The 13455-nt window shown below is 36.2% G+C and overlaps 1 protein-coding gene across 1 annotated transcript in view; it reads right to left on the reverse strand.

Moving 5' to 3' along the window:
• Nucleotides 1-12304: 12304 nt before the first annotated feature.
• The window catches only part of LOC101746849 (uncharacterized), a 49410-nt gene continuing 48259 nt past the window's right edge, over nucleotides 12305-13455 (reverse strand). The window contains exons 43-44 of the mRNA XM_038017021.2: nucleotides 13003-13199; nucleotides 12305-12811 (exon numbers count right to left, since the gene is read on the reverse strand). Of these exons, the coding sequence (XP_037872949.2) occupies nucleotides 12701-12811; nucleotides 13003-13199 (308 nt within the window). The 3' untranslated portion in view covers nucleotides 12305-12700. The remainder of the gene's footprint in view (nucleotides 12812-13002; nucleotides 13200-13455) is intronic.

Here is a 13455-nt window from a genome sequence, read left to right on the forward strand (position 1 = left end):
TTAAAAATTTCGCGACAGTTTACTTTCCGTGTTATTTTTTATTGAGTTTTACTCGTAATACAAACATGATCAAACTTGTTTAGCTCACAGCTTGTTGATTTTTATTCGCCGTGTTTGGACCACGCATGTTGTCTACCGAAGTGTTTTTTTATACAAAAATACATTTTTGTACCGAAGCGTTGTTTATACCAAAGAAAAACAATAGTAATATACTTTTGGTATAAGCAAAAGAATACCAGTGTTTGTCTATTTTGGAACGAAGTTCCTTATCGGACGATGCTGAGGGTACCCTAACCGGGAAAAAACGTCCGTAACGTAAGATTTTTATTAGTAATGCACGCAGTGTATGACTTAGCTTTGTAATAACGTACAAATTAGTAATGCACACAGTATACGACCTAACTTTATAATAGAGTACAAAAAATAACATATTTTTTTATCATTCATTGACCACGATCTCAGAGCGTTCGTTGCGCAATACACTAATTACTCTTATGCAAACAACCGTGAATGAAATGTACCACAATAAGTTCGCACGTTACCGAATGACCGTGGGTTGTTGCGAAACCTCCAGTTTTATTTTCTTTATACCTCGAATAGAACTTAAAATTAATATTTTTTTAATATGGAACTTCGTTCCTAAAAGTATGCCTTATGACACCACATATCTTTTTTATTTTGTCAAAGAGTTAGCGAAAATCCCGGGCGTGTCAGCATTATTTCCGAAACGCAATTAAACTTATCCGTCTACAGTGTCGTTTGGTTTAATTAACCGATGTTGTTCTCAAAAATAACATAGTTGGCGGGGAAACGAGCTGCCACATCGGACTAATAAAGAGCTGCCGTAAAGCCGTCGCAGGCTGGCGGTCCCATTATACTCGCAGATGTTATCACAACATAAAATGCCGAAATTAAAACCTATAAAATATCGGGGACATGATTTATCCGCCGGCATAGGTATCAATAAATCACAAATATTTGTCTCTCGTTATAGGATATCGTTAAGCCTTGCCGAATGAATTTAGGGAATGCGATTCATGAGAGAGATGTTTTAATTTCAATTTTCGCATGCGACAAATTTTAATATGGTTTTCATTTTCATGCTACTAAGCAATTTTTTATTGTAACTTCGATCTTGTGTATGGCGACATTTACTCTGTAAAATCTAAGCGGACCACAGACAACAATTTTTTTAGAAGCTGTGTATATGACATTGTTTTAAATTATACATTATCTCTATCTATCTTCTTCTTCTATATACTTATATATAAAAATGAATTGCTGTTCGTTAGTCTCGCTAAAACTCAAGAACGGCTGGACCGATTTGGTTCATTTTGGTCTTGAATTATTTGTGGAAGTCCAGAGAAGGTTTAAAAGGTGAAAAAATATGAAAATGCTCGGAATTAAATAAAAATAATGTTGTTTTCCATTTGATATCCCTCCGTCAGACGGATTCCTTTTGTTTGTTTGTGTCTTTTATTTATCGATTAAAGCACTACGAAGTCTGCCGGGTCAGCTAGTTTATAAATAAATCTCTGCTTAGAAACCGTCAATTTCACCGTCCACCCACTAGAGATACTTTCTAGATACTGCACGTTTACAATTTCTATTTCTATCACCACTTTTGTTGAATTAATCTTCAACACTGTTCAACGAGCAGGCGTGATTAAGGAAATTCCATTCGAAATACTTACTTCAAAATTAAATTAGATTCAAATACTGATGGTTCAACGTTCAAACACTGCGCCGAGTTCTGTAAAATCCTCCATTACGTAAATAAGCGGTTTGCTTCGTAACTGTTAATTTAACTAAGTGAAACTCGAGATTCAAAGCGTTTTCACTGATTTCTTTGAATGGACCTTGGCATTACAAAGTTTCAAAGTTACTTCGTAGTTGTTGGTCGTAATTGGTTGAAAAATTAACGATGTTCCTAGTAGGTAGGTATGAAAGGCGATTGCATGCAGCAGAGATGCGAATGTTGCGATGGATGTGTGGAGTAACGAGAATGGATAGAATACGGAATGAATATGTTAGAGGAAGTCTGAAAGTGGCACCTGTGACAGAGAAGCTGAGGAGTGCACGTTTGGGATGGTATGGACATGTGATGAGACGAAATGAAAATGAGGTTGTTAAGAGAGTGTTAGCTATGAATGTGGAAGGATTTAGAGGAAGAGGTAGACCTAAGAAGAAATGGATGGATTGTGTGAAAGACGATATGGGTAAGAGGGGAGTAAGCGAAGAAATGGTATATGATAGAAGAGTATGGAAGGAGAAAACATGTTGCGCCGACCCCAGGTGACTGGGAGAAGGGCAGGATAATGATGATGATGTTCCTAGTAGGTATAGCTCTTAACAGAGCCTGTAGACATCAGAACCTGAACACTACGATCCACCTTAAGACATGAGACTGTTGGCATAATGCTATTACGGCAATTTGCTTTTTAACTGATTAACGGCAGAAATAGACATTTTTTTTTTTTTCCTACTAATCACCGAGGACTTTTCTAACATCTGCCCTAACAAGTGTAGTGCTTCGCCGAATCTATCACTGGGTCGGAATTGTGACCTTTTTTTATTGCTTAGATGGCTGGACGAGCTCACAGCCCACCTGGTGTTAAGTGGTCACTGGAACCCATAGACATCTACAACGTAAATGCGTCACCCACCTTGAGATATAAGTTCTAAGGTCTCAGCTTAGTTGCAATGCCTACTCCATCCTTCAAACCGAAACGTATTCCGGCTTCACAGTAGAAATAGGCGGGGCGGTGGTACCTACCCGCCCGGACTCACAAGAGGTCCTACCACCAGTAATTACGCAAATTATAATTTTGCGGGTTTGATTCTGAGAAGATCCAGCGAGAAATTCACTGGGTCGTATCTATGGGTTAAGTTGCACCTGGAACTCTTCTTCGCTTAAGACAGGATGCTTTCCCAATTTTACAATTCTCAATTTTACAAAACATTGCGAACCGAAATTAAATGTCGAAACTATGTTAATAGTGAAATCTAAATATGCCAAGTTTTTTTTTTATTGCTTAGATGGGTGGACGAGCTCACAGCCCACCTGGTGTTATGTGTTTACTGGAGCCCATAGACATCCACAACGTAAATGTGCCGCCCACCTTGATGTATAAGTTCTAAGGTCTCAAGTATAGTTACAACGGCTACCGCACCCTTCAAACCGAAACGCATTACTGCTTCACGGCAGAAATAGGCAGGGTGGTGGTACCCACCCGTGCGGACTCACAAAAAGTCCTACCACCAGTAATTACGCAAATCATAATTTTGCAGGTTTGTTTCTGAGAAGATCCAGCGAGAAATTCAGTGAGTCGTATCTATGGGTTAAGTTGCACCTCGAACTCTTCTTCGCTTAAGACAGGATGCTTTTCCCAATTTTACAATTCTCAATTTTACAAAACATTGCGAACCGAAATTAAATGTCGAAACTATGTTAATAGTGAAATCTAAATATGCCAAGTTTTTTTTTTATTGCTTAGATGGGTGGACGAGCTCACAGCCCACCTGGTGTTATGTGTTTACTGGAGCCCATAGACATCCACAACGTAAATGTGCCGCCCACCTTGATGTATAAGTTCTAAGGTCTCAAGTATAGTTACAACGGCTACCCCACCCTTCAAACCGAAACGTATTGCTGCTTCACGGTAGAAATAGGCGGGGTGGTGGTACCCACCCGCGCGGACTCACAAGAGGTCCTACCACCAGTAAAGTTTATTCATCTTACAGCTGTTGCCGTGTGCATAAAATAATTCAATCGTTTCGATATAAAATACACATAGATTGTAATTTGTTTAATTGCTAACTTTATTACTAAGAACCTAGTTTTGATATATCAATTTTTAGAAAATACTAGCTGACCCGGCAAACATTGTTTTGCCATATATAAGATTTCTAGGGAATTTCTAGTGTAGAAAAAAAAACTAACTTATTGTAATTGTGTAAGGATGTGGTAAATGAGTGAAAGAGGTATGTAGTGCTGTGAACGATGAGGGAATATATAATAAAAATAACAAAACCTCATTCAACTACATAATACCTCATTATAACAAAAAAAAAATGTCCAAATAAAAAAAATATGCTAGGGGTGGACAACCCTAATCACTAAGGGGTATAAAAATAGATAGTAGCCGATTCTCAGGCTTACTGAATATGCATAAAAAAATTCATGAGAATCGGTCAAGCGGTTTCGGAGGAGTATGGGAACGAACATTGTGACACGAGAATTTTATATATTAGATATCAAACAGCAATGATAGTCGTTATTTCTGTACCACATACATACATACATTCTATTACAATAAAATAAAGTTGAAATAGTTTACGTAAATTATAGTTTAAATAAAGTTTATTTTTGAAAGCTTAATATGGAAAACACATTTTTCACGTCTCTATTACCCAACAGAGTACAATTTATGACCCTTTTACAGCTCAGTTACTTTGTTGCAATTGATATGAAAATTTTGAACGGCGTTTTGAATAAACATGAGAAACTTGCTGGTGGTAGGACCTCTTGTGAGTCCGCGCGGGTAGGTACCACCGCCCTGCCTATTTCTGCCGTGAAGCAGTAATGCGTTTCGGTTTGAAGGGCGGGGGGGCAGCCGTTGTAACTATACTCGAGACCTTAGAACTTGTATCTCAAGATGGGTGGCGCATTTACGTTGTAGATGTCTATGGGCTCCAGTAACCACTTAACACCAGGTGGGCTGTGAGCTCGTCCACCACTCTAAGCAATAAATAAATAAAACTTAGCATTTCGCAATTTCGGTAACTCTATTATTATAAGTTCATTGTTCACCAAAAAGTATTGTAATAACATATATTTCTCTATGATAATTTCTATATGATAAAGGTAAAATAATATTCTATTCTCTGTAGTGTTGTCACTCCCTTCCCCTTTCCCTAACCGTGTAAAATAAAAACACAAATTATTAGACATATAGTCGGATTTTTAATTAGACGAAGCCAGCTGACAGTAGCTAATGTCACTTTGTGAAATAATGTTGCTATATTTAAAGTAATAGTGATGCGTTCAGTTCTCGTTCAATCACATGAATGAACAATGAGTGTGAAGAGTTAATCATTAATTTCAAACTATAAAAGAATATTATTTATATTTTACAATAAAATTGTATTAAAGTGCTCCAATATATGTTACTAGTAGTATGTAACTACAATTAGTTTTTTTTATTTTCATTACATACCTATAATTGTTATATTTTATACATCTATAATTTCAACTATATGATGTATTGGAAATAGGACAGTCTTACAAGCTTCTTCGCAATGTTTTTCTTAATGTTTAAAACACTCGGTATTCAGTACAGGTAGATACTATAGGAACATAATATTTCGTCGAAAACTCATTGGTATGTACAAAGCACGCCTAAAATTCAAACCCCGTACCCGATATCGGCAATTCGACACACCAACTATTCACTAGACAATCGAGGCAATTTCATTAATTCAGGAGTTTTTTCAATCATTCAATTTGTCACAACACTATTTTTATTTCATCAAAACCTGACAACACAGTAAACGTCAGTTGACTTCGTCTAATAAAAAATCCGACTATAGTACAAAGATTTTTTCATTTACGTCGCGTTGTCTGTGTGACTACTAGACTAGTTTTTAATTCTAAATAAGTCATGATAAGATGGGCTAGTTTGCTCATGCAACTTGACAATAAATATTAAGCTAAATCCTAATATCTTAAGATTTAAATAGCTTTAAAAATCATCGTAAGATTTTAGATAGATTCTTTATTGTTTAATGGGTGGACGAGCTCACGGCCCTAGTGTTAAGTGGCTACAGAGAAGCCTATAGTTGTAAACCACGTAAATACCGCCACTTATCTTGAGAAATTAGTTCTAAGGTCTCAGTTTTATAGTACTACCGCTGCCGCACCCTTCAAAACAAAACGTATTACTGCTTAGCGGGAAAATTGGCAGGCTGGTGGTATATACCCGTGCGTAGATAAAAAATGTCCTAAAATCTTAATATTGATTTAATATAACATAGTTAAGATAAATCTATTTGTTTCCGTAAACTGTATCGATAATGAGCACCTAAGTCTACAAAACATTTTTTTTGGGTTTGTTAAACAACTATAAAATTACAATTTTTTTGTTTTCATACCAAAATATAATGTGGACGTCAAGGTCTTGGGGGTCCGACATACGCCGCGTGCCCGCCCCCCTGGTGGGGGGGCCTCAGAGGAGGTAGGGCTACCGGACCAAAAAAAGATATGATGGCCGTTTTAAGTAAGGTTCGCGCGTCATAAGTTTCAACTCTGTTGATAGTGGGGCGTAGGCACAAAACGTTCGGTGGCGTAGCGAGCTCAACTCGTTCCCAACACAACAAAACCTTTTTATCGCCCCTATTTAGACTATTAGTGTTTTTATTTATTTACGAATTAAGATTTATTATATAACACACTAATTTAAAAGTATTTCCCAAAAAACTATTTTAATAAAAATAAAAATTATCCAGTAATTTTTTGTTTTGCGGACGGTCCATTTGGCGCCCCTTTATGAGTAGCGCCCCGGGCATGATGCCCCCCTCTTACCCCTCTCGCTGCGCCACTGCAAATATTTAAATGGTCAATTTTTGCCCTAATTTATTCTGTAGCGAAGATTAAATGTCGCATCTAAATTTTATCTACACGTTGAATAGACTCATATACTAAAATAGGTTACTATTTCTAATTAAGACAATGTATCATTGTAATTTGCAATAAACAGTTATATCTCTATCGATTTTCTCAATTAATTAACCCAGTATAGTAACAATAGCAACAACTACAAGTAAATCCATCAAACGGCATATTGAAGTACCTACGTAATAGAAATGTTAGAGATTCCATTACGGCTTGACAGTGTGGCAAGACGTGGAAAGATCTCTGAATTATGTATGATTGTTTATTAGTATTACTGCAGAGCGCGTCCATAAACGATAAATTGCTCATTACTGCCAAGGATTCCGGCGAAAGAGAAACTATTAGAACTAATGATTATGCATAACAATATCATTATCTGAGCTTTGGCTCCCGAACTTACAGCATTTTAAACTACGCTATAAAAAACTTGCATACTTTTTGACTTTAGTGTGTACTTACTGAGTCACATTGATGTCAATGTTAAACGTCATGACAAAACAATATATATTTCAAAAAAAGGTACTGAAAACGGTACACATCCAAGCAATAAAAAAAAAGACTGTCCAGTTACATCGTGCGCCCCCTAAACACCTTGTATGAGATTCGATCCCCAGACTGAAAAAAAGTATCGTATAAATGAAAAGTAACTAAAGTAAAAAAAAAGTAATTTACAAATGTATGAATTTCAAGAATACGATTTAGCTGTTTATCAAATACTAGCGACCCGCCCTCGCTTCGCTTCGGAAACATTAAAACACACATGAAACAAAAAAAAAAAAAAAAAGTATCCTATGTTCATCAGGGACAATGTCGGCTTCTAATGGAAAAAGAATTTTTCAAATCGGTCCAGTAGTTTCGGAGCCTATTCGAAACAAACAAACAAACAAATCTTTCCTCTTTATAATATTATAGTATAGAAGTATAGACTAGCGACCCGCCCTCGCTTCGCTTCGGAAACTGTAATTTATTATTGATTTATCCACTATTTAATGGATGTTATTATATTTATTGTTATATAAACCTTCCTTTTTAATCACTCTATCTATTAAAAAAAACGCATCAAAATCCGTTGCGTAGTGTTAAAAATTTAAGCATACATAGGGACAGACAGATAGGTATAGGGACAGAGAAAGCGACTTTGTTTTATACTATGATAAAGATAAAACATTGAAACAAAACGTTTTAACTTTTATAATTTTCTACTCTTAAGAAGACCATACGAAATGTACATCGTACAAATACGTATAGTACGTATATACGTATACAGTATACAGTGTAACGCGAGTTTACATTTTGTCGCACACGGCAGGCACGTACGATTGATTGTGCGTGTTCGTCTCAAGTTGAGCTTATTTGCTGATACTTTAGACAAGTCCGGAATTCAGTAATCGTTTTAACATTGCAATCGTATTCTGTTGTAGCAACGATCGTGTATGCCACCCTAGTGCGATAGCTATAGTTATATGGCATAAAGAAATCTAATAAAACCTGAATCTAGCATTATTTATCATGATCTCAATGTTGCAATAATTGTTACGTTATATTACTCATTGTAAAAATGAATATACTTTTTATTATCTAATATTAAAAAAAAAAACTAATATTAAAAAAAAAGGCTGGCCCGCTGAGTTTCTTGCCAGTTCTTCTCAGGATGGAGGCTAGTTTTTGTGAATCGGCGGTAACTCTTTTTGATGCTAAACAAGTACCTATGTAATTTCATTTATGATGAATAATTTTTTTTTGATCTAATTTTATTAAAAATACAAAATTCCAATAAGAATATTTTAATCATTTACCTACCAATTTATATCATCTCTTTGTATCTTTAACATACGACAATTCCCCTAGTCGATACTATAAATTGATTATGATGACGATGCGATTTCGAATCTAGTGATAGATTCAACGAAGCACTGCTCTTGCTAGGATCAGTGTTAGCAAATCTTTCAGGATGAGCCCGTGAGCTCACTTACCGGTCCGGAAATAGTTGTAATAATCCCGACGATAGGGAAAATATATCTATATATAATAATAGGGATAGGTAGGCGGGAAAAAATCGGTGACGACACGCAGAAAATACCCTAAAAATGCTACTGAATGTTGTTTCTCTTGGGCGGGTTCTATTTATTTGCCTTGCCTTTCGAATTGAAGAATAACTCATAACAGTTATTGAGATAAATTTTTTTATTGCCCTTGTAGGCAGACGAGCATACGGCCCACCTGCTGGTGAGTGGTTACCGTCGCCCATGGACTTCAGCAATGTCAGGGGCAGAGTCAAGCCGCTGCCTACCGCTTAATACTCTCCACAAGCCTCGTTTGAAGAAGGACATGACATTTCAAACGTCTTAAGGTGGGAAGCGAAATTCACCCTATTATGTCTAGTAACCATTTAAGCCTGGGTGGGTCGAGATACCGCCTATCTATCTACGGAATTTTTATTAACATTTATATTAGCTAACGTCTGCTGACGGGCCTTTTTCTTTAGCTTATATTGCAAATGGTTCTCACACAAATCTCACGCTATCATGATATTTATTATACGATGTTTATAAAATTAATTATGTATAACACTATACGACTCCCTCAAAAACCAAACACTAGTAACTAGGTTTCGAAACTACAACCTCTATTGTGACATGCGTATCACCGAAATTATACAAGCGCTTAACAAAATAAAACTAATGCCACAAAATCTGTAAATAAAAAAATAAAAAAAAATGTTTTTTTTTGTTATGACAGCTCCATCAAAATAAATGTATCCTCAGTAAATAACAATTATAAAGCACGTCAGTCACTTTGCAAAAAAATTCGGGAAATTTCCAAAAAATCCACGGATTCCTCTCGCTTTTTTTCCGGGACAGATTATTCCTTATATTTAATTTCACGCGAACGGATTTAGCCGGCGAGAAAAACGCATTAATAAGCTAGAAATAGGAATGAATGACAACTCCCGTGCCGCGGTTAAATCGCTGCCTCAAGGAAAAAGGCCTTCTATTTTATAGTCCTTTGAAACCTCGAACAGAGGTAATAAATAATAGAGACAAATTTCAGGGACGCTTCGTTCCTTTCCCCCTCCAATAATATTGAGAGCACGCAATAAATCTCTGAATGTAATTTGCGGTTAAAATGTAATGACAGACGATTCCTATAGCCACTTGAATGAACGTTGATTTAATTTCACAAGAGAGCGAAACGTCGGGAGGATCTTGATATAATACTCAACTAAATAACGCGGACATCCACTCACTCTCCCTGTCTCGCCTACCGCCCCGCCTACATAGCCCGCTGCGGCCAGATTAATCTTCCACATGCCTCAATGTCATTTACCCGTTGCAAATGACGCAAAAAATAATGATAAACACGAGAAAAATGTGAAATTGTGTGCAGCTTGAGAAATGACTTCATTTTCTTTACGAATCGTGAATCCGTAGCAGTAACTTTAACAAACCGCTGATTTTTTTAACTTTACGTTCGTATTTTATGTGTAATAATAAAACAATATTATATTACGAGAATCAGACAGTGTTACATCATAATATATGTCGCGGCGCCTGACTCGTTTAGCACAGCAAGCTAGCCAAAACGTCATACCAGAACATTTACTACTACCGGCACCGCGCGCTAACAGCATTCAACAATATTCTTAATATACCTCACAATAATCATTTATTGGCTCAAGATCGTTCCTTTTCGAGAAAGGTCACATTCATACATTCATCGACGAACAATCACGACTAAAGCATTGTAAATTATAATTAAAGCAAGTAGCAAGAATTCAATTGGTTTTATTATAGAAGCAATAAAGCCACAGTGTCTCGCGTAGATAATATACCTACATTATTGAAAAACCGCAGAAACAGGACTGGCTGAACATTTCGCGTTCAAAATTATGTAATTTTTTGTGGGGAATTAAACCATCTCGATTTACCTCGGTCGACATTCGCAGCGATTTGAATCAACGCCAGACCAATATTCAGCGGAGCGACAAATCAGCACTTCGATATTGCCTCCATTTGGGTACCCACCTCAATATATGGAAAATGTGATTTTTCATTGCACGCCCGCCAAAGGGAACGCGCTGGCCCGCTTGACGGGAAAATGTTTTAATATTTACAAAACTCGTTCGACTCGGCGCCGTTAAACTCGACAAATGTAATTAAACGCACAATTCCAACTTCCCCCTGGGACTATTTAATCGACTTATTTCTGTACGAAATTTTCGATTTAATCACACCATACATAATGAGCATGAAGTTCGATTTCAAACAACAGAAAGCTGTTACTTTACAAATTTGAAACTTCACTCCTAGTTCGCTGCTACCCACCTTAAGACATAAAATCTAAGTCTATTGTATGGTAAAACTGTCTCAACCTTCAAACTCAGACTTATAATTGCTTGGTAGCAAAAACAGGCAGAGTCGTAGTATTTACATGCATTTATAGGCTTACTATAGCCGTATTTTATGATATAATCTATATATATAAATGAATTGCTGTTCGTTAGTCTCGCTAAAACTCGAGAACGGCTCGACCGATTTGGCTAATTTTGGTCTTGAATTATTTGTGGAAGTCCAGAGAAGGTTCAAAAGATAGGTGTATATGAAAATTCTCGGAATTAAATAAAAATAGTAATTTTGTTTTTCCTTTGATGTGTCCTCCGTCGGTCGGATTCCTTTTGTTTGTTTTAAGTTTATTTTTTACAAAAGTTTAGGTCTTTTATTTATCGATTGAGACACTACGAAGTCTGCCGGGTAAGCTAGTATATATATATATATATAAATGAATTGCTGTTCGTTAGTCTCGCTAAAACTCGAGAACGGCTGGACCGATTTGGCTAATTTTGGTCTTGAATTATTTGTGGAAGTCCAGAGAAGGTTAAAATGTAGATAAATATAAAAATGCCCGTAATTAAATAAAAATAACAATTTTGTTTTCGATTGAGGCACTACAAAGTCTGCCGGGTCAGCTAGTACATAATTAAAAATGTTTAGTTTTATTTAACTTATTACAAAAATGTTATTAATCCAAAGAGAAAGAGAAAAATAATGTATGTATATTAAAGAGTTAAATTACTAATTTATATATTTTTGTTGTTTATACTAGATTACTTACGTCTTCATAATTATATTGACTTTTACGTATTTGTAATGCGCAATAGTTTATTATTTCAAAATTGTCTTAAAGTGGACTTACTATTTTTAATACATGCTTAATTTGTTTTTTTGTTTCCATTATTACAACAAATTATTTCATACGTTGCATTAATGGTCCGATAATTTCAATTCAACTCCACTTCACTGCGCTATTTTCGCATGTTTGGATTTACCATCCGGCTATGGAATGAGCTCTCCTCCACGGTGTTTCCCGAGCGCTATGACATGTCCTTCTTCAAACGAGGCTTGTGGAGAGTATTAAGCGGTAGGCAGCGGCTTGACTCTGCCCCTGGCATTGCTGAAGTCGATGGGTAACGGTAACCACTCACCATCAGGCGGGCCGTATGTTCGTCTGCCTACAAGGGCAATAAAAAAAAATTTTTTTTTCGATAACTAAGTCGAACTATTAAAATATAGATTTATTTTCTTATCAATCTACATTAAGTTCTTTCACCTCAAAATGACAAACTATCATATATTTCATAATCCGAATCTATATTTGCATCGGAAATAGAGAAATAGTTCTTCTATTGACTGTATTGTTGAACAAATCTAACTCTGGAATATCAACTGGTAATTTCGCACACACTGGTACTGTAATAAGCGGCTTAAAATGATTCACAATTGTAATGCGAATGTCTTATATTTTATTGCTAAATTAAATTCATGTGCACTTTTAAATCTGTACTTCCCTATACTAACATTTAATTAAAATTGATTTCAAACACATGAAAATGAAAAAATAATAATATATCATATATTATTATATGTACAAAAACCTATTAAGCTGCTAAATTGTTCAACAAATAAATATTCATTGTTAGTTTTAAAATAATGATTGTGTAATATTTCCATAACAAGAAAAACCTACGAATCACAGTTGCGCAAATAAAAAACCCGTTCTCTCGGACACGATCCTCTTTGATTCCGGAAAGAACTGAATAATTTTCGTCCACGCGTCCAAACTTAGCGACAAAATACTAACCTGCAAATAAATCAGACAATCACATCAGATCTCCCACATTTATAAATTGAAGCCGCTGACGTGGATGCCGCCAACCTACATAGTTTTATCAGCAAGAGGTCATACATTCCAAGTTGAAGAACGAAACAGTGCCCTTAAAGAAAAAAAAATTTGGGCTTTCAAATCTACTGTTATATGTATGCGGTGCTAACCTTCGTCTCTGCTTTATAAGAGAAGCCGTGGGTCACTCCACGGCTGAGTCCCTGTAGCACTCCGAACACATCGCCGGAAGTCAATCGTTCATGCGTAGTTTCCGTCAAGTCATTACGTACTGACACCACAGAGACGACACCCGTATTTACCCAATGCATGCGAGCTTCGCAATCTCCTGCCACGACTATGTAGTTACCTGTTTTATTCAAATATCTATTTAGCCCACACTTTAACGTTTTAACTGAATTGACAGGGGTTTCGCTCCAAGTAGACTACATATTTTTACAGTGAAAAATGAATAAGGTACTTGATAATCCACAAATAAAGTCTGGTGAATTTCAACTTGGGGAATGAAAAGTATAGTGTTGTCTGACGCCGCCCGCAACTCGCACCCATGCACACTCTAGGTCATCCAATCCGATTTATGCAGATAGCCGTCGGAGAAATTCGAA

Source organism: Bombyx mori, chromosome 17 (genome assembly GCF_030269925.1).
Source record: "Bombyx mori chromosome 17, ASM3026992v2".
Taxonomy (NCBI): domain Eukaryota; kingdom Metazoa; phylum Arthropoda; class Insecta; order Lepidoptera; family Bombycidae; genus Bombyx; species Bombyx mori.